The sequence below is a fragment of the Nothoprocta perdicaria genome, unplaced genomic scaffold, assembly GCF_003342845.1.
Source record: "Nothoprocta perdicaria isolate Ctin4 unplaced genomic scaffold, notPer1 scaffold_10, whole genome shotgun sequence".
Lineage (NCBI taxonomy): Eukaryota > Metazoa > Chordata > Aves > Tinamiformes > Tinamidae > Nothoprocta > Nothoprocta perdicaria.
In genome coordinates this window covers 703701-729920 of record NW_020454094.1, presented here as the reverse complement: position 1 = coordinate 729920, position 26220 = coordinate 703701, and the positions used below count along the sequence as shown (strand labels likewise).

Sequence of the window (26220 nt, the reverse complement as noted above, 5' to 3'; positions counted from 1 at the left end):
CCTCAGACCCAAGCTCAGCTCTACAAAACAGTGCCATGAGTTTAGTTAAAATTGTTTGGATGTATTTCATCTGAAATTCATCTGTGATTCTGTGATTTCCAGGAACTCTATAAATAAAACTTCCTCGCAAGGTCTATCTGGACCGGGCGTATGATGCTGGAGTTAAGTTGTACATCAAATCCTGCTTGTTATTCCTCGGTGGCAGCAGTGTCATCTTTAAGAGTGCACTGCAACCTGCTCTTGACCAACAGCTGGCTGTGTTTGATGTGTGGAAGGCGCGTGCGGGGTTATCCTCAGAGTGGTGCAATTCCCTTTGATATTTGCTGCTTGACTAGCGTTTGAATTGAACTTGGCCTCTAAGAGATTATGTAAATAGGGCCTTTTCTCAGGGATCTAACAATCCAGTTTTCATTCACCTGAAAATTTATACATATGTGTCTGGGCTTTTGCAAATTGGGCTGAAGATGCTTTATTCATGCTTGACTCTTGTAAAACAGTGCTGTGGGTTAAAGAAAGGTAAACAATTTGTGTCCAAGTGGCAGACAAGGCTTGGCTAGAGAACTGTTAAATTAAACAGAGAACTGTTAAATTAAAGCGTTCTGTAACTTAAATCTTAAATCTTCATTATACTACTTTAGAGCTGTTTTTGTATTTTTCTGAATAGTAACTTCCCCTAATTTCACTCCAGGCAATGATACAGTTGTATGTAATCACAGACACAACCAGCACTGGGCTGCTTTGCGTCCCGGCAGCGCCAGGAGCGGTTCCGGAGCCGCCRGCGCTTTGCCTGACACGAGCCCAGACCAGCAGAGCAGGGCCCCTTGGCACTGGTTTCCCAAACTCGTCCCTTTGGTAGACGCTGGCTGGAAACTTGGGAGAAATGAGGAGTGCTTGATTGGATGCAGGGAGAGGGTGGCGCTTGTGTGGTGCCCGGTAGCGCTCGGCGCCTCCCCATGCGATCCGTGTGGCGCTGAGYGGATAAACCCCCTATTGGAGTGTGCAGTGGAGTCTCCTCTAAGCTGTGCATGTGCCGGGGCCCAGTTACCTGCTGTCCACCTCAATGCATGGGTTGGCTGCTTCGGCCTTCGCTGCTCCCAGGGTGGCTGTGCTGCTGCTTGGTGAAGAACTTCCCGGTGTTTGGTGACTGCTTTTCCTTTCCCTGAAAGCTGCTCCATGCTGCCCTGCAGCAGGTGGTAGCTCCCCACATGGGCATCTGTGGGCATGGTGAGGGTGGAATGGAGGAGCGGGCAGTAATCCCCATTCCCCGGGGTCCCCCAACAAGAGCGGGCAGGAGGCATGAGGAAGGTGCCTGTTTGCCTGAAGAAGTGCTGGGACACCTGGTGAAAGTCAGGTCGTACCTTTTTTGTTGCTGTTCATTGCAGTATTGAAGCGCCGTGGTGGTTCCCTGAGAACAAGAGCCTCTCTGTAGATACACAGGATTGTTTTGCAGGGCTAAGGTTTGATGATACCTCAAAAAGAATACCAGCTCCCCTTCTCAAGTGGTTTATTATTATTGTTGTTGTTGTTGTTGTTGTTGTTGTAATCGTCCTGAAATCCTCTTGGTTGTGCCCTAGGGAATTTGTGCAGGGTTATTCCATGTGGACCCGCTGTGCAGGATCCCTTTTATCGCCGGTGAGCTTGGACATGGAGGCTGGTGCCATGGGGATGGGGCAGACGCCCTGCCAGCAGCCACTGCAGCTTTGTGCGTCCGTTTGTGGGAATCACACATACATCAGCGTGCACATGGGTTTGCAGCCCTGTGACTTGAGCCAGCGTCCTATCGTGGCTCTTGTCCCTGGTTCACAGGCCAAGGTGCATCTCTTGGTTTGGAACTGCAGGTTATTTGGTAGGTGTCTCAGCTGGGGTGGTCACTTGCTGACTGAGGCATGTTCCTGCTTGCCTCTCCTTGGGTGTTTTGCTTTGTTTTCCATATGAGTCCTATCTGCTTTGGCTTTCTCTTGGTGGTGACAACCACTATTAGGTGGATCAAATGCCACGGTCCTGGCAATACTTACTACTCATCTGTTAGAAGCATCTTGGTTTAAGTTGAAATAAAATCCAGTTGCATTAAAAATTATAATGGGCTTCTATCTGAGTGTAGGCAACAAACTCCCAGCAGTCACACTTGTAGAGCTGCCCTTGAAGCTGCTTTGGGGAGTAGCTTCTTGTGGAAAGTACTGTGCCCATCCGTTCTTTCCTCCATGGTTGTTTCCATAGGGTACCTCCGCTGACGTGATGCTGCACGTCTCTTTGTAATGGTCATTTCACTATATATTTGTGTCAGGCTGCTTGGATTTTTTAGGCATGCTGCTGCATCCCAGATCCTCTCTCTCAAGAGCCTGTTGGTAGTGTTGCCTACAGTTGTATTTTGTGCTGTTCATTTGTTCCCCGTTCTTTATCTTCTCTGTGGATTTTTTCAGTAGGTTTACTGTTTACAATAATATAGGACAGGATTGCTCCTCTCCCTGGGGCTGTGAAACGTGATTACAGTAATCGGGCGGGTAAATGACAGCAAAGCACAAAGAAGCCTCTTGGGTTGAGACACCAGCGAGAGCATCGTCCCTTAGCACCGTCTGTCTTGTTCATCCCTGGAGAGATCTACTGGGACATGGGACTCCAGTTGGAAACACTGTAGCCTGAATGAGACCGTGGGCTTAATTCCCTGTACAGGAAAGAAAATCTGGATTCTTGTTTTACAAGGTGGGAGCACTCGGGGTTGGTGTTGCGGGTGCTGAGTGTAACTGCTAAAGGCTTCATGCACATGKACAGGGTGGGAGACAAGACGTGTCGCTCTGAGCCAGAACACCCTGCGCTGCGCTGGAGAGCAGCCAGGGTGAGGACCTGCTCCCGAGCCCTGTTGATTTATTTGGTCTTTTTGATGGATACAGCTATTTAAAGCAAAGCAGCTCTCTGCAGCATCCCGAAGGTCGCTTCAASCTGGGCTTAGTGTGTTCCCGTTCTCTCCGGTAGTGCTTGGCACCTGCAGAAATACTGACTTTTCCCCGCATGGTTTGATGCATGTGGAGACTCGTACCCAGGAGAAGCTGCAGTGTGGAGGTGGGTCATTCTGCAGATGGGGAGGTTCGTTGAGCTGCATTTTGCTCACAGAGCTGCCCGGGCGAGAGGCTGCTGCCTGGGAAGGGGCTCGTCCCTGCGTGTGCTGCAGCAGCTCTCAGCACATCCCATTATGCCAAGGGAGAGGATTCCCTTCCAGCACAAGCAGCTCCTGTGCTACTTGTCCTCTGAGCTAAGTAGCACTTACTGGTGCCTCCGTATCCATAACCATGTTCTCCGCGCCTACTCTGGGGCATTGTTGCCTTAGCAAACTGTGTGTTTTGATCACACTTCAGACCACTCCAGAACTATATATTTACTCAGCTGTAATCATATGTRTATATATGTACATATATAAAGCAGCATGCAGGAGCTCAATCAACGAGCCCTGCTCTTTAGGTTACYGCAGTGATGTTGCCCACCTCGTTTCATGTGAGGTTAATTATCCAGAGGAGCAGGCAAGGCCCTGGGACCGAGCTGGTGGGAGATGGCCTTTCTGATCTTGGATGCAGTCGGAGGCGGCTGCTTCTCCGGCAGGCAGGCGCGGTGTCCGTGTGCGCGGGAAGCCTTTCAATTATCCGCGCTCAGGAGGATGTCTGTGATGGGCAGCTGACATYGCGGCCGCTCTCTGCTCCTCTGTGGTGGCTTTCACAGAAGCCCAGAGGAAGGATCGACTCCAGGCTTCTCCTTTATCTACCTATCTGCTTAAATGGGCCTGTTAATTAGGCTCGTGTAGGCCCTGCCTTGTAGCTCAGCACAATAGGCTTCCTCCTCAAGTCCACTAAGCCCTTGCCCTTTGGAGCCYATTAGGTGCTCCAGCTGGGATTTGAAAACATTTTGCTTAAAAGATCTGAAGAAATCCTTCACTTGACAGCTGCCCCTTTGTTAAGTGACCATTTCTGGCACTTCATTCTCCATTGCTGCCCTAGAGATTTCTTTCATCCATCGCTTGCTGCCTGCTCTGCTCGGGGGCTGCCGGGTTGAGATTTCCCTCATCCCTCCTCTTGGAGCAACGCGACGGGAATGGCGGGCTGGGGCGGCAGCGTGGCTGTGGGAGGCGGTTGCCCATGCAGGACTCCCGGATCCACGTGGTGCTGCCAGGCTCCTGCCCAGCAGCGCTCGCAGTCCCATCCTCCTGCTCCGGCCAAACTCTCTCCTCCCGTTTGCAAAGTGCGTAGAGCAGGGCATAGAGCACGATACTCGGAGCGAGTAGCACCCGAGCGGTCCCAAGCGCTCTAAATCGCAGCCCGTCTCTCCGGAGAGCCGCAGAGCGTTGGCACCTCCAGCAGTGCGTTTCACTGGTGGACGGCTTTCAAACCCTGCCATAAATCCCCCCTTGCTGCTCTCCTCCCGGGTGTCTCCCCGAGTCGCCCCGGACGCCCCGGCTGGCCCCGCGTTGTCAGTTCTGCCTGTGCGAGGCGGCTGTCGCGTGGGGTCCTTGGGGCCCGCGTCCCTGCTGCCTCCCGGGGTGAGGCCGATGGAAGAGGCTGGTGGCCCTGTTTTATTTTGCAGGAATGCATCGAGGGGAAGCCGGGCAGCCAATTACTCATAACGGTGGAAAGCCAACAAATGACTTGCAATTGCATTGTATAAATAAAGATTCAGTGTCTGAGTATGTTTTATTATTCAGTTTATTAACACTTCATAAAGCTGTGTAACATATTACTAATAACTTCTATATAACTGCAATATATCTTAAGTTTTGGGCTTTGGATGTTTTTAAAATGAGATTTTAATATAAAACAAACTTTTTGTTGAAATGCAGTTCTGTGTAGAGGGTTCGGATGCTTTGGGTTGGTTGGTGTGTTATGGCCRTGCTGCATTCACTTGGAATTCAATGTCTTGAGTGTTGAAAGGACCCTGCAGCACAAAAGCTGGTCAGCCTTCCAACCTGCATGATGTCTTTGTAAAGACACTGAAGCCCAGAGCTGTGAAGGCTCTCACAGGGACGAGCTTGCTGTGCTCCCTGCATCTCTGCAGCGTTTGTGAGCTGAGCTGTTTCGTAGAGGGGCTTGGGGAGGGCGCCCGTGACTCCGGCAGCGGCAACGGAGGGGAGATAGCAGCAGTGGGGCAGAAAATAAACAAGAAATACAGGCTGGTCAGAAGTTTGGGGAGGAGGTGTCCTGGGGGTTGAGATTTGAGATTTCCCCTTCCTGGGGAATCTGGTTGAATTCGTGGGGTGATGCTGGGGAGTCCTAAACGCGCGGGTGCCCACGGGAGGAGAAGGTGCCTCCTTCGGCAGGAACGGGGTGAGCACGAGCATCCCAACAGGAGGGAAATTGTAGGGACAAACACTTCAGTGACAGTGTTTGGGCCATGGCCCTTACGTGAGGCGATCAGCAGCTGCTCTTGTGAAAAATTTTCCTTCATTTTTCTGAGAATTTCCTGTATAGTAACTATGAGCGTTTCTAATAGATTTTTTTTTGAACAGAACAGACTTTTGTATTACTTGAAATTCAACTTCAAACACTTTTACTGTTGCATTCAAACAATATAATGCCGATTTGATTGATGTTGGGTGCTTAGAACGGCGCTCCCTGCTTTGAAAAGCAGTTGCATGGTGATAGTAGCAGTTGGTGCCGTTCCTGCTTTGTTTGGGAAATATTTGCATCCCTCCTAGTTGCCAAGAAAAGCGAAGAAAGGAAAAGGGTTTAAATAAGCTTTCTTCTGACGTCGTATTGAAATCTGGAGCATCTCTCTGGTGAGGAGAGGCTGGGAGAGCTGAGCTTGGAGAAGACAGGGGGGTTCTTGTCAGTGTGTATAAGTATCCAGACAAGGTGTAGGAAGGATGCACAGGAGATGGAGCCCTAGTGTTTTGTTGTTGTTTGGTGACCTCTCTCTCCTGTTTTTACCCTTTTCATATTTTAAAAAAGGAGTTGGGGGAGAAATTTGCCAGGTGAATTGGTGCTGAAACACCTTGGTTTCTAATGCATCTCTTATCGGTTATGCTTTCAGTCAAGGTTTTGCCGAAAGTCAATTTTTGAGCAAATAAACTAAAAGCAGTAGGGAAGAGCAAGCAGCGCAAAGGCTGAATGGATGAAGGTCTCCTCTGATTAGTTCTTGCATTTCCAAAATTGGATTTATTTATAAAAAGTCAGGCTGAGGCATAGCCAAGAATCTGTCCTGTGTGATCCTTGCCAGAAACTTGATGGAAGCTCTGCCATAAAATATTCTGCAAAGCTATCCGTGTAGCAAATGGAGAAACAAGAAATGAAATGCCATTAACGGTATAGAAAAGTCCTGGAAATCTCCTTGGTCCTTTTTTGGTCGGGCCAGTTGAAACCCAATGTACGTGTCTGATGGGGGAGCTTGGAAGGGGACCTGAGAAACGCYGTTTTTGGATGAAAATTGCAGTCTGGTTCTTGGGCACAGAGCTGGAGAACACGGGCGCTTGCTTTGCCTGCAGCTCTCAGTTTTGCACACAGAGATTGCTCTAGTCTTCAAGCCTCACTAAGCCACACGAGTTGATTATCTACGGCTTTCACAGCCCTTCTCTGCTGAGCGGGGACCCGGCTGCCGGAGCCGYGGCTCAGGGAGCAGCTCTTGCTTCCGAGGCCGGTTTCCCAGGGGCAGCAGGTCCAGATCTCCGTGTCCCTGGGCGCGTTGCGTCCGGAGCATCCCTTGCAGGCAGCCTCTGCCTGGGAAAGTGTGCCTGGCTCCGTCACCGCTGCCGTGCGCAGGGCCGAGGGTCCCCGTGGGCGCCCGGCTCTGCTGCGGTGCGGGACAAGGCGCCTTCTGCAGCACGGTGCAATTGGAGGAAAGCTTTGGTTACTATTATAGTTATGTTATTATAGTGACAGTGCATTAGTTATGTTTCTAAGGAAACCTTGGCTGAAACTTTGCTTAAACCAGGGATTTTTAGGGGATGCTTCAGCTTCCCTCTCTTCATAGATGCTGCTTCCTAATCCAGTGGTTAAACAAGTTTAAATATGAGACATGGTATTTGCTGCCTTGGAAGTGAGTGCCCTTCTCCCCGGGGTAGGGGCAAAATAGCAATTGGAAATGGYAGTAGATGTTTGGATTGGAGGAAAAAAACCTTTTTTTTTTTGTCCTTTTTCTGATGTGGCTGCATGCATCCTAATGCAGTTATTCCGTGTGGTGGAGGAGCTCTTTACGGACGGGTTTGCGCAGGGGCGATGCGCTGTAGCACCCGTTACAGACCGCGCGGCTGTAGCCGCCTGTTGTGCCGCTGTCAGTCGGTGGCTGGTGGGTCCCTGCGCCTGTAACTGGCTCCCTCCTTCCTGCTTCAGCTCGCAGAATCAAAGCACCTCGACTCCATCCTTTTTTTCTCTAATTAATTGGCATAATTGGTAGAAATGGGCCATTTGGGAGTGAAAACCCCTTTACTACCTAGCAGAAATTACCAAATACTGTTTATCTGTATAAGTGCCAGTAATTTGAATGAAAATGGTTGGCCCTAACCTTTGTTTTCACAGGAAGTGATTTTATTGGTGTTTTCTTTGCACTATATTATGCTCAGATTTTTATATTTCATATCTCCCCCTTTTGCCTTTTATATAAGGAGCCAAGGCCATCAATATTTACGTGCTGTAATTTCAGCAGCGCGGGCGGGAACAGGGGAACCCATCTCCATAACTGGCAGCGCGCTGGGCTTTCCGAACGCTATTGCAGGACTCGGAGAGTACAGGAAAAATTGCAGCCTTTGATTATAGATACAGCCCTTAAAGCTGCTGCGATTCCCAGGGAGCAGCGTCTCTGCTGGCTTGTGTTGGGAGGCCGGCGTTCCTGCTTGCTGGAGCTTTTCCTTGAGCCTAAGGAAATGCTCTGCAGAGAGGGACCTGGGAGTCCTGGGGACACCAAGGTGCCCATGRGGCAGCAGGGCCCTSGTGGCCAAGGAGGCCARWGGGCTCCTGGCTGCATCGGGAGGACGTTGGCAGCAGGGCAGGGAGGGGATCCTGATCCTGCCCCTCTGCTCAGCTCTGGGGAGGCCAAACCTGGAGCACTGGGGGCAGCTCTGGGCTCCCCAACACAAGGGGCACGTGGAGCTGCTGGAGAGGGGCCAGCGCAGAGCAACAGGGATGAGGAAGGGGCTGGAGCAGCTCTCGTGTGAGGAGAGACTGAGCGAGCGGGGCCTGTTCAGCCTGGAGAAGAGAAGGGTGAGAGGGACCTGGTCAATGTGTCCAAGGACCTGAGGGGAGGATGTAGATGGAGGGAGGAAGGGGCCGAGCTCTTCTCAGTGGTGGCCAGTGCCAGGACAAGGGGCAGTGGGTCCCAGTTGCAGTGCAGGCAGCTCCATGTGCCCGTGAGGAAGAGCTTGTTTGGGGTGAGGGTGCCCAGCCCTGGCCCAGGCTGCCCAGGGAGGCTGCGGAGGCTCCTGCTCTGCAGATCTGCCAACCCGCCGGGATGGGACCGGGTGCCCCGAGCTCTGGGTGTCCCTGCTGGAGCAGGRGGYTGSACTGGRKGATCTYTAGAGGTCCCTTCCAACCTCAGCCATCCTGGGATTTTGTTGTTTGTTCTCTAAGCTTTTTCCAGTGTCAGAAGACCTGTCTAACAAATTTTCCATGGTAAAAGCTCAACTGTTTGTTTGTGTGGATGCTGGAGCACAGTCTGTGCTGCTGTTCTTACCTGGTTGCTCTTGCACTAAACTTTCTACAGAAGTGAGAATGTGCAGGAAACTCGAGTGCCTTTTGTGCAGCTCTGAGCTGGTGTCAGCTGGGGTTAGACAGGACAGAAAAACGATCTGGGTCTTGCGGGATCCAAGGAGCGTTTCAGCCTTGCAGGAGCCTCTTCACCTTGGCTGGGAGAGATGGGAAGATGAAAGGAGATGAGGAAAGCGCCTCGGAAACCCTCGGGTGCAGGGTGCCTGGGAGCCTGTCCTTCAGGAGACAGGCCGTCGGGTGGAAAAATGGATGAAGAAGCAGGAAATGTCCTTGGGTTTGGATTACAACCATTCCTTCTGGGAAAGGGGGAGCAAGGGCAGGACAGGGAGCTGGGGACTTTGGGCTCCCATTGAAATGTAGGATATTGCCAGGGAATGAGTAGGAACGAAATGTGTGTGGAAAGGCCTGTTGTTTCTCGTGGCTTGACACACAGCTTTGCAAGGGGCTTGCACCAACAGGCAATAAACCCGGACGGGGACTAAAAGCCATGTGAACGTATCCGCCGTGACCACGCTGCAGGACTGGCTAAAGCTGTTTCGATCCCTGTCTGGAAAAGCCTTTCCTCGGCCCCTTCCTCATAGGAGGTGGTATCTGGGATCCCTCTCCCCTCGCAGGCTCTGGCCCTGGAGGGGCCACCCCTTGGATGGCTGCCCTGCGCTAAGCTGGGTGGATGGGCTCAGTTTGCTGCATTCGGAGAGCAAACCCTGCTGTTCTTTTCCCTTCCCCACGCCACGTTAGGGAACGTTGAGCTAATTGGAGCTTGTTTGACAGCAGAGGATGGGGCTGGGCCTTTGAAGAYGCGGCTGTTTGTGTATTCTGCTGGCAGCTCTGCCCCAAGGACAGGCGAGATGAGGAACAGCGCGCGGCTCCGCGAGAGCCGCGCGTCCTGCAAGGAAACTCGTATTGACAGCTCCAGACATTATTTGCTGTCTCTTAGGCTTTATGATATCTTTGAAATACAATTGCAAACTAATACTCTTTCATTGGGGCTTTATGAATGGCTTCTGAGCATCGATCTGTCAGAAGATCTCTGCTTCTCTATTTCGTGGTGTATGAGGAAAGCTTTCAATCATGCTGCAGTGTGGGCTTAAAAATATAGGACTGGATGCTTAGCAATTGTAAATCAATTTAACATCATTGTCCAAGCCCAAATCTAACCTGTTATATATGGGGCTTGATCTTCTGTGAAACATGTGAAATTGCTTCGGGTTTCACCGTCACTACGCTGATCCCGTGGAAGAAACGGGGCCTCTAGTGCCGATGCAAAAGGGAATGTGCTTGAATGTCAGGGTGCTCATGTGGGGACAAATCTATGGTCTGGRGGGCCTGGCGTTCAGCCCCCCGGGCTCTCAGTGTCAATGAGGAGATGAAGACACGGTCGCAGAGAAGCAGGAGTTTCTACCTTRTGCTCCCAGCTGGGTCTGGGAGGGGGGATGTGGTGCCTGCTGCCCTGCTCCAGCTAGGGAAAAGAACGTGTGATAAATTAAGTCTTTCTGTTGGGCCTCCAGATCTCCCTGTGCTCTCCCCTGGGCCCGGGCACTCGCCGCGTCCTGATATGGGGCCTCCTCTGCCTCTGGCCCCTCTGCACAAGCGCGTTCACACACGCACGTCCTTGCACAAACACACAGCATGTTTGCGTGCATCGCCGAATGGAACGAAGCTCCATGCTTGTCCCGTCTAGAACGCAAGGTAATTAATGTTTCATTATGCTAATGCATGCAAATTCAGCATGCGCTAGATTGGGGAGAGGAGAGAACAAAAAGGATTAAAGAGTTCACTCTAAAGTACAAATTAATTTATTGCATTGCTAAATGGCCTCCGAGGAAGGAGGGACGTGGTTGAGCAGCAAGTGAACGTGAGAACAACGCGAGACCATCGCGATGTTTGGCCGCGTCTTTCTTGGCCCTTGATGTTATCTTGAGCTGAACAGCTTGGGAGCTCCCGCTCCTCCTTACCTTGGAGCTGCTTGGGAGAGGATGCGGGTGGGCAGCTCTGCTGTCCTTGGGCTGTAAGCCTCCCTGGAGCAGGAGGGAGAAAGGAAGACCTCTTTGGAAGGAATAGGAAACTTGTCTAGGTGCAAATCCCACATGGAGGTAGAAGGGGAATGAGGAGAAAAGAAACACAGGTGCTGTCAAAACCTTACTGAGTGGGAGTYCTGGTGAGTGCGGAATCACAGAGTCCTCGTGGCTGGAATAGACCCTCAAGATCGTGGAGTCCGAGAGGAACCGCTCTTGCCACGTGAATGGAGTCTCCAGCGATCACAAGGGTTTGGTGGGACTTGGAAGGACCGTGGCAAGCCGGAGCTGGGAAAGGGGCAGGAGGCAGAAGGGCAGGATTGGGCCTGGCCGGGCGCAGAGCCGYGCTGCAGCCGGGCACATCCATGTGGGATCCAGGGAGAGCCCACGGCCCGGCYGGGCACCTTAACACCGTGCTGGGCACCGAGGCCCGGGGAGAGGAGGCCCCCGTGCAAGTGTCACTTGGGATTGCACGTGGGATATTCAAAGAGAACACACTGAAATATGAAAAGCAGCCACTTTTGAAGTTGGACTGCAATTCCATCCAAGGGTTTCCAGCACACTGCCTGTGGCTTGCCAGGCTGCCTCATTAAATCAGTCATATTTTTTTTTTTTCTTTAAGGAAATACAGTTTCTACTCTAGAGAGCACAATGATCAGGAAACGCCTTTGTACCACGTTGAGGTTTCGTGCCTGGGAGGTGGGGCTGGAGGCGGCGGGGAGGTACTGGAGTTCATTAAAGGCTGTCTSTACTCAGTTACCTTCTGAGGTATAAAGAGTGTGACTGAAACCCTGGAAATTAGGGTRGTTTATAAACGAAGGCTGGGGAATGACTCAATGTCCACAGGCGGCTACTGGTGCAGGGAAGCCCGCGTGAAGGAGCTGGCAGTCCCATGTGGGCCTGGCCCCACAAGCATCCCCTGCCTCTGAGCAGGCTGTGCACGAACCCCGCRACCACCCGGCTGCCTGTGGGCACGCGCTGCCTTCGCTTCATCCCTGCCCTTGTTTTCCTTGAGAAAAACACAGCCCTAGAGCCCGTGGGTGCATATCTGCACCCCAGCGCACCGAAGGAGGCGGTCACGGAGGGTTTGGTCACCACCATAGTGTGAGCCCCCCTGGAAGGCTGCACTGGCCTGTGTTGGGCGGGAACCGTTGGCACCCAGAGCTTGGTACTGCTCRTCTGGAGGAGGGAGAAGGTGAAATAAGGAGGGTGAGAGCGGTCCTGCTTGTCCTGGGGTTGCCCTTAGCATGGGCATTGCTGCTCTGAACCCTCCTTTGAGATCTGGGGAGATGTAAAAGCAGGAGAGGCTCCCAGTTTCCATCCCGCTCTCCCAATAACCTTCTATTTTGTTTGATCCCACTGTCTAATTACCTCCTCCTGTCTACTTAACGGTTCAGCTCCACGCAGAGGTGCTGTTAACCTGGCAGGAGCATTCAGCGCGAGTGGCRATGAGATGCTGTTTTCCCAGGCTGGGAAGAGAATCACAGTTAGTAGAAGGGTATAGACCCTTTTTCTTTTTCCTATCAAAAACAGGTATTTCTGTTCCGATAAGCTGCTTTTCCTTTGGTATGTTTATATGGTCTCCTTCTCTGGAGATCTCCCAAGGCCGCCTGGATGCAACCAGGTGTCCYGTGCTCTGGGGCAGGGGCCTGGACTAGATGGTCCACAGCTAGGAGACCTTCTGAAGGAAAACGGAGTTGACTTCTCTGTTCCCCAGGGCTCTACTCTGCCCCTTCCAAAGGGGTGCTTCAAAAAACGCTCCATTTCTGATGGCCAGGATCTCGTGTGCTTAGATGTGTATTTCAGAATTGTGAAATTCTRAAGAGTATTTTCCTCCACAACCAGAAAGACAGAAAACTGCCTGGGGAGATCGATGAAACCTCCTGTGCTCTGGTTCTTTGAAGCACCTGGAGGAAACAAAGCAGCCTTTTCCTTCCTGGCGTCTTCTAGTGCTTCGGTTTTCRGTTAACACCTGCTTCTGAAAACGAAATGGGATTGATCAAACTCAAAATTTCTTGCTTGGAAATACTGCTTTCAGATACCTCAAGGCACTGCTCTTCTCCAGGACTTTGCAAGTCAGTGCTTTTGCATCTCCTGGATCTAGAAAATAGCATTAAATCTAATGTATGGGAGCCTTAAAATGGAAAATAGCAGTAGTGCTGTGGCTGTGTGTGCAGAGATAGCGCGGCCCCTTTTTTGTTCCTTTTCCCCATAGAACTTCTCCGTGCAAATTGGCAAGGGTAAGAGCTGCTTATCTGGAGGCTCGGCTGTGCCAGGAGAGAAATAGGGGGAAAACATGGGAACTCCAGGAAAAAACACGCTTTAATTACGCGATCAGAAATAACACGCTTTAATTATGCGCTCAGAAATAATGCACTTTGTGTGATCAGAAACGGTGGGGAGCGAGTGTCTGCGGCCGTCCCGCGCGGCCCTCGCTGTCGGGAGGGAAGGGCTCTGTGGCCAGTAGAAGTTCTGAATGGGCAAGTTCCCCTTCAGCTGACTTTTCTTTCCACCTCATGTCCAGGCAGAGCACAGGAATAAGTGGCTCCCATCACATTTTTTGAGAAAGCTGCTTCTGTTTTTATCCTGCAGTGGAAAAACTGTTGAAAGCAAAGAGCAGCACTTGGATTATGTGGTGTTTATGGCTACAGAAACCCTACTTTTGTTACTTTGGAAGAGATGGAAAACCATTTGGCAGCAGAATAGGTGCACTGTGTCTYGGGGATGGCTGCCTCTTCCTGGCCCTCTTGCCATGGGATGAGTATCTCTCTAGGAAGTGCTGAACCGGGGGTATGGGTGGTATGGGGTTTGGGAAAGGCTGGGCTTACCTAGGTCCTGAAAAAAGGTGTTTTCTGGTTGCCAGGAGGTGTTTTCTTGCATAGCTCAGTGGGTCGCGCTGGCTCCTGTCTGCTTGTGGAGCCACAGGGAAGGAAGCCCTGGGAGCCCAACACAGGGCGCCTCCGAGGGCAGGATGGGCCCGTTAGCCACAGCATGGATGTAGATGAGTGCAGGTCAACCTCGGAGCYGCTCCGTGCGCTCAGCTGCCCCCGGGGTCTCCTGGCTGGGCAAGGGGATGGTTCTGCACATGGAGCTTCTGAGGAGAGCAGCCCTGAGGGGCGGCTGGAASGGAGCGTCTGCCTCTGTGCAGTGCTCCTTCCGTCCCCTCGTGTGGTGGGGTCCAAGCGACGGCCCCCTCTCGTGAGGGTCCCGGCTGGCGCGCCTGGTCAGCGCGGTCGGTCAGATCTGTTCAGTGCTCTCAGGCTGGACCCCATAAAACCCCTTTTCTAGGGGGTTATCAGGCAGGTTTTCTGTTGCTGCTGCTTTAGGTGCTCTGGCTGTGATTGAAGGGACAAACTCGAGGGAAAACTCAGCTAGGAACATGATGCGATTTTTTAAAAATCAAGCTGAGGCTTTCACATTAAAATCAGACACCCAGTCATTGTGTTCTTAGTGATTCAATGAATACTGAAAACTTTGTGCTGGAATCGTCACTTTAAACATTTTAACCTCAGTACAGTGCAAAACGCTGTAGTAAAACTGTTTAAAAATGCATTTATTTGGAGCATGAGGACAAAGCCCTGTACGTGTTCAGTTTTGTGTATCCGTTGAACTGTGCTCCCAAGCACCAAGTGCTCTTGTGTTGCGCTGCACATCTCTTGGAGCAGGGATTTTATTTCCACATCTTAACATAAAAYGTAGGCATGAGGCTGGGCTTTCAAAGTTTCATGGAGCTGAAATGAAATATTCAGCATGCCAGCAGGCACGTTGTAAGTTATAAAAGCATTAAAGCAGGATACCTCTGATGCATTAATAGAGAGCTTAATATTTTATTTGTGTAAACAGGTGAAACAATAGCACGTGCYGCTGTATTGTTCACATTGTGTAAAATGAGGATCGATATTTGTTAGCGCTCAGCTAATTTCAGGCAGRATCTGTGGAAGGCATAAATATCCTCCGAGGAAACGCATGCTCCGCGTGTCCATAAATGCACTTTATTGTAATAGACTTAGTTCAGCTACACTGCTCTGCTCCGAGGTTTCCGCTAGGCTGGGGGGTATTTCTGTGTTCACGGATTTGCAGTGGTCTGTGCGCAAGAGCCTGCCTGCYTCGTGTTTATTTGAAAAAGGAAGCAAGCTCCGGGGTGGCCTGGTCAAACGYGGGCTGTGACATCCCTCCGCTCCCTGTGATGGGAGCAAGCGATGCAGAACGCGGAGCGGGGCACGCGGAGCCGCCCCGGGCACATTACAGATCACAGGGCCGGAACGGGTCGTGGAGGATGCCGAGCAAGAGGCCGATTAAGGAGTACAGCAGCGATGCCTTTGCAATGTTAATTTGCCTGGGTGGCCTGGAGGACGATAACCTTGAAGCGGCTCTGATGTTCCCYGCCGGGGCGGAGAAGCCATTAGCTTAATTCCGGTATCAGGGAGCGGGTCACGGCGCCGGATCGCGCAGCCAGGAGCCCCGCGGCCACGGAGCTGTGCAGTGGTTCCCACCTCCCGTGCGTGGCAGGCGGCCGGGCGCCCTCGCTGACCCCGCGCTCCCATCCCGCCGGCAGCGCCGCCCGCCCCGGTGTGCTCGGAACGGCTCGCGCGGCTGCTCCAWGCAGGAGGCGTCTGGTCTTTGCAGCGCTCCTCTTGAGGTTCGTAGTTACGCYGTAGCTCCCATCAATCTGTGTTCACAGCCCGTCTGTGAACGCTGTAATGGGAGGGAGAGGGAAGCAATAAGGTGGCCTGAACTGTGACTTTCACCAGCCTCAGCTTTGCGGAACTTTTAATTTGCATTAAGTCTCAGTTTACTGTGAACACGAGAGCGCTGGACCTGAAATAGTGTCTGTGTTTGCACGTGACGGGTGAATGTATTTGCTGCAGCAGGTAAAGTGATGGTAAGAGCCCTCCCTCCTATTTGTTGCTTGGACTCTTTGTGCCTTGGAGAAGCAGAGTGCAGGGTCCTGCCCCTGGGCAGGAATAACCCGCGGCACCAGCACAGGGTAGAGGTTGACCTGCTGGAGAGCAGCTYCACAGAGAGSGACCTGGGGGTCCTGGGGACACCAAGGTGYCCATGGGGCAGCAGGGCCCTGGTGGCCAAGGAGGCCAGTGGGCTCCTGGCTGCATCAGGAGCGTTGGGAGCAGGACAGGGAGGGGATCCTGATCCTGCCCCTCTGCTCAGCSCTGGGGAGGCCAAACCTGGAGCACTGGGAGCAGCTCTGGGCTCCCCAGGGCGAGAGGGACGTGGAGTTCCTTGCTGTAAAGCAGTTTAGGCTAACTYTGGCTTTTGCAAAGAATGTGAATAACTGAAATTGCAACTGAACTGCAAGGGTAATTGCACAAAAAAAGTGAATCTTYGTTTAACTTCTGTAAGTTCTGCATTTGCTGCGCTGGGAACTGCTGTAACCCCTGTTTCTGCGGGCGAAGTGGGTTATTTACTTGTGATAACAGCCACATAAAATCATTAACATGCTGTCATAACCAGCTGTGGTAAGCTGTATTATATGGATTGGTGACATAAATAACACTTCCAACAAGAAGCTGTTCGAATCAGCTGTTTGCCGCTGCACAAACCGAGCGCGGTTGCCTTTGGGGGAATAGCACGGAACACATGTTTTTAAAATAATTACTCTTCCGTGTGCTGTAAATATCTCTGTACTGTTGCAAATGTTGCATGGCAGGGAAGTGCTGTGCTCCCGTGCAGCTTTTGGGCCTAATTTTGATGCTGTTTTTCTCATTAACTCAAATCAGGACATAGAAGTAGATGAGAGAGAAATCGGGTTGTGGCTCTTGTGGCTTTTATTAGCAGCTGCCTCTTATTGTCATTTGGGGTCAGGTCATGCTGAAATTCTGGTGGTTTCAGCACTGATTCTGGTGCTAAAATAAGTTATACTACATGTTGGTGTGTACAACAATTAATTCCTCTTTTGCTAAACATATGCTAAGTTTTGAAGTCCTTACTTTTTATTTTACATGTTTTAAAGCATAATGTGGTAGCTGGCTACATGAGCAATTGCTTTATAGGTGAAAACAAATACTTGACAATAGAATTCACGTTTCTGTGAAGAAAATGCCAGGCAGCCCTTTGTGTGGTGTTCTGTGTATTCACGAGGAATCTGGGGGCTGAGATGTAAAACAGAAACGTAATTATACTTTTTATTGGAGAGGACAAGCATCTTAAATCTCTCAGTGTGGCACATTTGTGTGTGCTCGTTTGCTCTGAGGAAGCAAAAGAGGAGTTAACTTGATGAGAGGCGGCGCTCGCGGTGCTGCCGCTCGGACCTCTGCCTGCCCATCTCCCTGTGTCCATGTTTCTCCTTATTCTCAAAGGAGAAGGCAGGGGCTGGGTGGCTTTTCAGCACCCAGGGTGTTCCTGCGAGGTGGAGGGAGCTCCACCAGCTCCGAGGTCCCGGGAGGGTTTCGTACTTGGTGCTCTCTTGCGTTTGGTGGTAATAGCAAGGAGAGGCAAGTTCCACGCTGTTTTCACACTTTCTACACCAAAACCTATTTTGATGTACATGCCTGAAGCAAATCCTGGAAGAAATTAAAGTCTCCAAATAAAATTCAAGACATGTGGCTCTTAGTTGTACATGTTTAGCTGTGTTTTATCTCCATATATATATATATATTTTACATATATACACACAGGCATATATAATCTGTTTATAAATGTTATCTTTATGCTGATTGTACGAAAATACTCTCTGTGCTTCCCCCTTAATGAGTTTACAGAGAAACATAAATACCAATTAAATTAATTCCTCGCGTTCTTGCCAGGCGTCTCAGCGGTGCTTCTGGGATTGGTGCTAGCGTCAAATCCAGCGCGTGGAACCAGCTAACCAATGTCTGCTCTTTTCTGGTGCCTGTTCCAGGTTCACACGTGAAGGGATTTACGTCGCTGCGGTTCCTGACGGAGCCCTCGGACGCCGTCACCATGCGTGGGAGCAGTGTGCTCTTGAACTGCGCGGCGGAGTCGGATCAGGGCGCTCCCGTGATTAAATGGAAGAAGGATGCGGTCTTCTTAAACCTGGCAGTAGATGAAAGGAGGCAGCAGTTGGCCAACGGCTCGCTCTTGATACAGAATATAGTGCACTCGAGGCACCACAAGCCGGATGAGGGTCTCTACCAGTGCGAAGCGTCCTTGGAAGGCGTCGGAGCGATCATCAGTCGGACAGCTAAGGTCATGGTGGCAGGTAGGGACAAACGTTCCTGCTTTCTGYGGTGCTGGAATTGCTTCTTGTGGCAAGCTTTAAAAGCAAAAAATGTAGGGAAATGCGCTTGTGGAAGCTCTGTGGTTCCTTTCCCCCTTCTTCAAAAGAAGCGGAGCTAGATATGACACTTTTACTACAGTAATTTATTTCTGACAAGGTATTATTCTTGTTTAAATATGTCTAATCAACTCTTTGTTGCTGTGAATTATTTGCTGCATATTTATTGTCATCAAAACAGAGGGAACCTCTGAAGTTGGTAATTAACTGCTTTTTCTGGTGAATTCAAGATCAGAAAAATAAAAGTGCTGAACTCCTGTAGGGTGTTGAATGTTCAAATTTTATGGTTTAGGAACTCTTTCATAGACAAGAACTCATTATGCAGCTTAATAGAATTGGCAGCTCCTTTGTATCTCCTTTAAAGCCCTCGTTGAAGGTATGACAGGAGGCACGGGAATGGAGTATACGTTATCTGGTGTCTGGGACGTGGACTTTCCAAACACCTTTGTTAAAGTTATTGAGGGCTGACATTTTAAAGGGCTCTCTTGGTTCTTCATTGCTCTGTTGAATGGACGGGAGTGAAACATTATTCATGTAATCATTGAAAAAGATGTTTGGAAATCCTTGAATAAAAGRTTTAAAGAAAGTTAATTAATGCCAAGAGGAATGTGCTAGGCTTCAGGATTGTTTGCTTCAGGATTGTTATTTAGGAATTGCACCAACTTTTAGGGGGTGCTTTTTGTTTCTCTGCATACCCTCTTGTGTGGAGGGGGCTGGTGGCTGTTGCTAGCGGGCTCTAACAGACCTCTAGAGCAGGTTGGGGATGCCCAGCGCGGGCACAGAGGGAGCTGGACCTCCTGGGAACACCCGTCTTGGRAGAAAAAGAGACCAGAGTGAAATTGTTCTGTTATTAACACTGTGGAAAGAAGTGGTAATTATGGCAGTTAGTGCTTGGATGAGCTCAAAAAGGAGAAGATTGGGTTTATATGAAAGAGAAAAAACGACAACAAAAAGGGGGAAAAAAGGGAAAAGCAGAGCGGCAAAGCCACGGGGAGCCCTACGGACACGGCGGGAGCCTGCAGAGCAGCCCGGGCTGCATGGACCCTGGRTTGGTCACTGCCCAGGCACACCTGGCCTTGCCTTGGTTATTGCAGCCCGTAACATCAGCTCCTTTGGAGGGAACTCCGTGTGCTTGTGGCCTCCCCACAGGTTTACTCGCCCCTGTGCTGTGCCCACACCTGCAGCTCTGGGGCGGCTTCTGCCTTTSCACGTGAGGGGCCGAGCTTGCCCAGCGATACTCAAAGCCCCTCTGGACACCCCCCTGGGCTGCTGCAGTTGACCTCCCTTCTGCTGGGGACCGGATCTAGACGGTCTCCAGAGGGGCTTTCTCCTGCTTTGAGGATTCTGCCGTTTTTTGATTCCGTGATAAATAGTCCCTATTCGAAGGTGGAACGTAAGACATCGAGCGTTTAAAGCTGGCAGCAAGGTCTCTGAGCAGAAATGCTGCTCGGCTCTCTGAAGGACGCGCGTGTTCCTGAGCGGGCTGGCTCGCTCTGGGGCGAGTGGCTGCGCAGTGTGGGCAGAACAGCCCTGGCTCGGGGTGCTGCCGATGGAAACGCGTCTGAGCAAGGGAAAGAGGGCAAGAGGAGAAAGGAAGGGCTCATGCTCCAGTGTGTTGTGTCCGTGGTGGCTTGGCACAGCAAGCAGACTTCCAAAAATGTGCACAAGAAACAGCGAGTTTGTGCTGCCCTGAYGAGTGGGCAACACTTCAGCAGAGCCCTGTTTCCCTTAGGAAAGCATGGGAGCATCCCCGTGCAAGAGTTCATCCTTGCAAGGTGTTGGAGCACGGATTGGGAGCTTTAATATTTCAGGCAGGCTTCGCTTAGAGATTCATTCACTGAATTACAAAATAATCTTGGACTGTGTCATTTTTATTTTTTTAATGATGCATCTGTGCATTTTAAGCACTTGCAGAGCTTTTTGGCAGCAGAGACTCTATCAGCATTAATTTTGTTCGAGGTCAAGATTGCCAAACCACTGATATGCGTAAGGAGCATATATCTTTGCTGCAGTTAAGGCTGTGAACCTGTTTCCATCTCACTATTTTTAAAGCATTATCAGTCGATAAACCAGTCACTCCTACCAGGCAGCAGTCAGCTTTGCTTAGAACAAACTGTTCAGGGTTGCTGCAAGTATATTGCCCTTTTAAATTCCTTTGCCTTGTACTCTTACAGCTTAAAGGGCTTGYGATAAAGAAAATATAGCAAATTTAAATGGATTTAATCACCTTGGAATTTTATGCATGAAGCTTGCCCTGTACAGGAAAATAGACTTTTTTCCCTAAGAACTTCTCAAGGGTTCTTCAGGCCTCAGCAGTCACTGGCTGTGAAAATGTTCTTGGCCGAAATGGAAATGAGGGCGCTGAAGAGAAACTAAGAGCCGCTTCCCGCGCGGGCGTCRCATCGAAGAAGTCCTAATTTAACAGGCTGCTGATTATTGGTATTTCCCATAATTGGTAGGTTTTGGGGGGGTTTTGCCGCTYCCTGCAGCGCGTTATGTCTCTATCGTGCGTGGCCGCAGACGTGGTGCTGCAGCCGCCGGGCTCCGGGTTAGCCTGAAGCGCTGGGGTTGCGGAGCGCGGCGAGAGCAAAGCTCAGCGCTGGCGCGGGGGGCTCTGCCCTCGCCTGGCAGCTCCTCCTCGACGACTAGGCCTCTGAGATGAGATCGAGCTTTTATTTGCAGGGGAGGYTTCTGGATTGGAAAATAGAAAAACTTGCTGAAAGCAACTTACAGCCAACTTTTCTGGTGAAAACTGTAACGGACAAGCTGGATTGCACAAAAAGCCCCAAGTGCTGGCTTTGGCAGCGGCCGATGGTGCGTGGCTGGAGACGAGGCAGACAGGGCATGGGAGTGGACTGCCAGAATCCTCTGCTCGTCTCCACCTTGGTCTTGGTGTCAGTAAATTCTTGAGGCACCAGTACAGCGTTTGTCAATTTAAGAACCTTGTTAATGAGTTTCTTCCATAGATTGGTCTTTTTAACCCATACAGTCTTATAGCATTTCTTTCTTGGACAGCGTATGTTGCCATCGGTTCAGTCCCAGTTGGAAGTAGTGGCCACTTTTGGAATAAAGCAGTATCAAGGAAGTTAAGGTAGTGGAAAATCCATCTTGTTGCTTGAAGATGCTCCATATCAAGTGTGGAGCGTCCCTGGAAGGGGCAGCTGGGCAGGGTAAGCAGAACATGCCCTTCCAGCACATAGAGCTTAACGTGTTAGTTTGGGGTAGGCTGAGACCTTTAGAATAACGAGTTACCAGACAAGCCTTGTTGAATACATCCTGTCTGCTAACGTCAGCAGAGAAGTGGAGCCTGAGAGTGTTGCCCTTTGGCCTCCAGAAAGGCTGTTTTCAAGAAAATGGTCTCAAGTTGTTACCGCAGATGTCATAGGATGACATGATCTTAGCAGCCTTCATTTTGGAAGTGAGCTTTTAGTTATTGGGAGAGATCTTGTGTTGGAGGTAGGAATAGCAAGGAAAGAAAAAGGAGACTTCTCAAATTCCCCCTGTGACTGTGTGTATTCCATGACTAAATTATGTATCCAACACATTCCACTTGGAAGAGACGAAACTTTAAGCACAGCTTTCTCCTTCAGCTGAAAGTCAACCCGCCTGTTCCCAATAGAAGTTGTTTCTTGGCAGGCGATCAAGCCAAGTGCGGATTTTTTTCCACTGAGATCTCATAGCAGTATTTTCAATATTTTGAAATGRTGTTTGACCCTGCTGGTGTGCCCTGGGTTGCGCTTTGCCCGTTGCTCATACGGTGGTTGACCCATCGGGCTGTCACTGCGCGCTGTCCATGGGGCCCCGTGGTCGTCCTCCCTGGGTGCCTGGTGCTCGGAGCGCTGCTGGTCCAGGGTGGATCTGCTGAAATCCAGGGAGTATTTTAGAATTGTGCTAGTAAGCACCAGAACTGGGCTCCTGCCATGTACCTGTCTAGACAGAACTCCTCCAGCTGCCAAAAAACAAAGGTATCCAAGTGTGAAAATACACGTCTTGTATAGAGACAGTACCTCGGTACATAAATATTGCTGCTTGTGTAGCAACACTGTCAGATTTCCAATAACAAGCGCAGATACTAGGACAGCTGTTGACCTCAAGGCTAAAATCTTTCATGTGAAAAGAAGCACATTTTAATCCCCATTCACTGTTACAACCTTGTTTTCCTAAATTAATGTAAAAATACTCTAAATGCACTGATAATTTTAGAATTGTATTATGTACACACAGTGTCTAAGAAGATAGAATAGGAAAACTAGCATTTACTGCCTACTAGTGTTTTAGGATTTTAAAAATGTAGGATGAAGAGAAGCCTTTTAGGGACTCGATGGAATATCACTCCTAGGAAAAAACGGGACAAACAAAGGAAGTCTGTTACACCAAAATTTCAGGAAATATTGTATTAGAGCGAATGAAATGAGGCTTGAAGTGTTGCGTCTCTCCCATGTCTCCTTCCCGAAATCTGATAGTCGCTTTTTCGTGAAGGAGCTAAACACCCTTCAAGTTGCACCTCCCAAGCCATTAACTTCTGTCTTTATTCATACAGCAACTGAAAATTACCCAAACCAACTTCATCGTTTTTATTCCTACCAGAATCACTATAGACCCTCAGCTATTTTTTGTGACTTGTTAAAACAGACCCTACTTTTAAACTCATTTGGAGGTTCCAAAATCAGCTTTTTTGGTAAATAGTAGAACAAGAGATACAAGTCTCTGAACTTTGTGGAACAGACAGTGCAGCTGGGAAATTCGGATTAAAGTCCAACTGCTAGACAGCAAATTCAGTGACGTGCCTCTGCTTTTCTGAACTCTYGGCCAACGGACTTTTCCCCTCGTATGCCGCCTTATCCAGGGAATTTTTCCTTTAGGTCCTGCTTGCTGCAAAGGCCTAAGCTGGCATGGTTGTGTCAGGCACCGAGTTTGTGGATAGGATGAGTGTGGAGCCAAGCCTAACGCTTGGGCTGTGCTGGGGCAYGGGCGCTTGAGCAGCAAGTGGTGACGTTTGGGCTCTTCTTGAGACCGAGCTGTTTGTGACTCTTTTGCTGTATGGCCTAATAGCACATGCTGGGGGGWCTGCTTTGTGCAGCCTTTGGTGACCTGTAGTGCTTGATAATGTGTTTGCTTAACGGGACGGACCGTTCCCGAGCACCCGCTTGCTGCTGCTTAATGCTCCGCTGTTGTGTTTGCAAGAGCTGCACGCGCGGAAGGGCAGTCCAGCACGCACCACAGCTCGTTAGCGCCTGGGAGTAAAACTCAAATTGGATCCGAAGCCTGAAAGGAGGTGTTAGGAAATCAGATTAAAATAGAAATRTTTTCTTCTCCATTGCCTTGCACACAAAATACGTGGTGAATTCAGTGGTTCTCCTTCCTTCTGTTGCTGCTCCCCAAACAACTGGAGATAAACAACCAAAAAACCCCAAACTGAAGCTCAACGTATTATGTTGTAAGGTAGATATTAACCTTTCAGTGTGGTCATTGATTTGTTCTGTGGTTATTTCAAGGTGGTTCATGGTTATTGATTGGACCATATAAGGTTAAAAGGGATGGGAAATGTTAGTTCCCTGTGACTGCTCTTGACCTTGAATGTGTGTCGTTGCCTCGGAATTACCTTCCTAATTCTTCAGTGCCTTTGGCCTCACGTTTAACTTCTGGAACTTAAGTGATGTCTGCAGAGGTGCTGTGTACAGAGCTGGTGGAGGTGGCTGTGCTGTCCTCTCCTTCCATAGGCCATGGGGAGAGCAAAAGGACATGAGTTTGTGCAAGCAGGACCTTCCACATGGAAGAAGGCAGGACGCTCCTCTGTGCTGCTCCAGTCTTCATGTGGCCACAGGCCAGCAGAAGACTTGGATCTTGAATATCCAGGAAGTAATTGCCTCCTGGGACTGGCCGTACTTCGTCGTTAGCGTTGCCATTGGGCAGCAGCTGGTTTTGAAGAGAATTAGTGAGTTTTGAGGTGACTCCCAGCACCAGGAGACACGTGTGTCGGCAGACTTGGCTCCATGGCTTAAAATACCATGTTTACCACTGAACAGACAAGAAAGATTGGAGGTTGGGAGTGTTCAGAGCCCGTTATCAGAGTCTTTGCAGCAAAGAATAAGGTGGGAAGTGGACTCAAGTGACTAGAATTGAAGAGAAAGTTGAACATTTTATCTCAATGTAGTTATTTAGATCTGTTACAATTAGATACAATACGATTACATTTAAAGTGAAGGTTGAACAAACTATTTAAGTGCTGTCTAAATATACAGCAGTAACAAAAATAGACTGGGTATTTAAATTGGCAYTTTATTTTGCTCTAGGAAATGATTAGAAGTGATTAAGGCCCTTTAAAGGTACTGGGAGCCTGGCGACTTGGGGCGCCGTGGCGATGAGGATGAGGGAGCCCCTCTGTGCCAGCCCCTGCCTGGGTCCATTGGACTGAGATTTCTGCCCGTGTCCCACTTCTCTGCTCCAGTGTCTTTTACATCCTCCCGGCTCTTCCTTTGTTTTCCCGTGGTTTTTGTTTCGTTTTGCACAGAAAAAATAAATAGTATTCTAATAGCATGCTTTAGAAATAGTATTTATAGTATTAGACTATTAGTATACTATTTATATTATTAGAAATATATGAGTAGTATATAAGCAARTAGAGATTTATTGCGTGGGGAGGCTGCCGGCCTAGGGGTGACTGTCCCCCTCACCAGCTTGGGGGGCTGCCTGTGGGCGCCCGCCATCCGGCYGCTCCAGCACCGCGGTCCCAAGGAGGGGGATGCTCGTCCTGGCCTGAGGGAGCCGCCAGGGCATTCTCCGCAGGCCGGGCCTCCACAGGCCAGGCCTTGCTGCAAGCCGGGCCTTGCGGTGCCTCCCGCCACCTGAATGCCCCGGGAGAGGCAGGGCCTTCCCCGGCGCCCTGCTCTGTCTGTTCCTGCCCCAAATCCTCACTTACCTCCGGGTTTCCCTGCGGCTCCTGCCGAAGCTGCAGCCACCTCCGGGACTTGCTTAGGTTAATTTAATTCCGTGGCTTGGGCCAATCTTGCCGCCTCGCACGCTCTCTTGTTCCCAGGTTAACCTTTCTAATGGCTCCCTGACCTTGCTTCCTGGGAATCCATACCCATTCAGTGCTGATGTTTAATAAGATGAGAGGAGCTCTTTACACCCTCCCGTTTGGCCTTGCTGACCTCGACTGGGCAAAAGAGAAACAGGTCGGTCGTGGGGCCGCCGTGCGGAGAGGCTCCAATTAGCCTCGCTGCTCTTCACCCTGCCCCAAGCYGCATCCTTCAGGTGCTGCATTCAAAATGGGGCACGGTGGTCCCCTGTCTGGTGAGGCTGTGTGCACGGCTGGGATTTGGCTGGCACGGAGCAGTGGGGGAATGTGGGTGTCCGAGGTCCCYGTGTGCTCTAGTGGGTGCAGGACGTCGCTGCCCCATGCGCCGCGACGGCTGCTCCTTAAACCTGCACGCGCCTCTCAYCGCTTCGCTGGGCAGACCCTTAGCGTGGCAATTGCAAGGCTGCTTTGTATTCCCAAGTGGGAAAATACGCCTGAAAAGCTTTCACTTTGAAAAGATTATAATGATTAGCATTTGTTATGCCGTTGTTTTCATGCAAAAGAAGAAAATCCTGCCCGGATCTTACTTAAATTGAACTTTTTGTGCCTCGCGTAATAGCCCTGCTTTAATTTGAATAAGATTCGGAATAAAGTGGCGTGATAAGAAGTTAAACACCATAGAGGGGGAAAAAAATCCTGATGTAAGCTGCTGAACGTACGTGTTTAACACGCAGCCCCAAATGAGGGTGTTCACAGGGAAGCGGCATCGCGGAGGGCGCGCCGAAAAGTCTGGGGRAGAGAGGCACTTCAGTGCAGAGCAAGGTGGTAAGTTTCTTAATTTTCTGCACAKCCATAAAGTCTGGTAAAAACGAGGTGAGTGATGGCATCCGTTCCRTTACGGCGGCTCCCACTAGTGTAGCTGCAGGAAGGCTGTCAGCGTTCCCATTATGAGCTCCATTTGCATGGGTTTATAGCTCAGCCCTAAAAGCACACCTGGGCTGGCGCCCAGCATCCGGGATCCGACCTCGGAAATAACTCACGCGTTCGGAAAATAACGCATTTGCCTCCAGCTAAATTGAGCGGGAATGCTCAAGCGGACCCTGTGTCCCTTCCTCGATGCTCGATTCCTCGATTATTTTATTTTATTTTAGCATAAAACACCGTTTTTGAGTGGCTTTCTGCAGTATCGGTGACTCTGGTTACTAGCTAAGTTTTAGAGATGGGAAATCATGGAGAATCGCAGGCTGCAGGCTGGGTAGA

At 50.2% G+C, this 26220-nt stretch overlaps 1 protein-coding gene across 1 annotated transcript in view; it reads left to right on the top strand.

The window, feature by feature from the left end:
• The window catches only part of DCC (DCC netrin 1 receptor), a 349458-nt gene that overhangs the window by 95821 nt on the left and 227417 nt on the right, over positions 1-26220 (top strand). The window contains exon 2 of the mRNA XM_026038936.1: positions 17547-17867. Within this exon, the coding sequence (XP_025894721.1) occupies positions 17547-17867 (321 nt within the window). The remainder of the gene's footprint in view (positions 1-17546; positions 17868-26220) is intronic.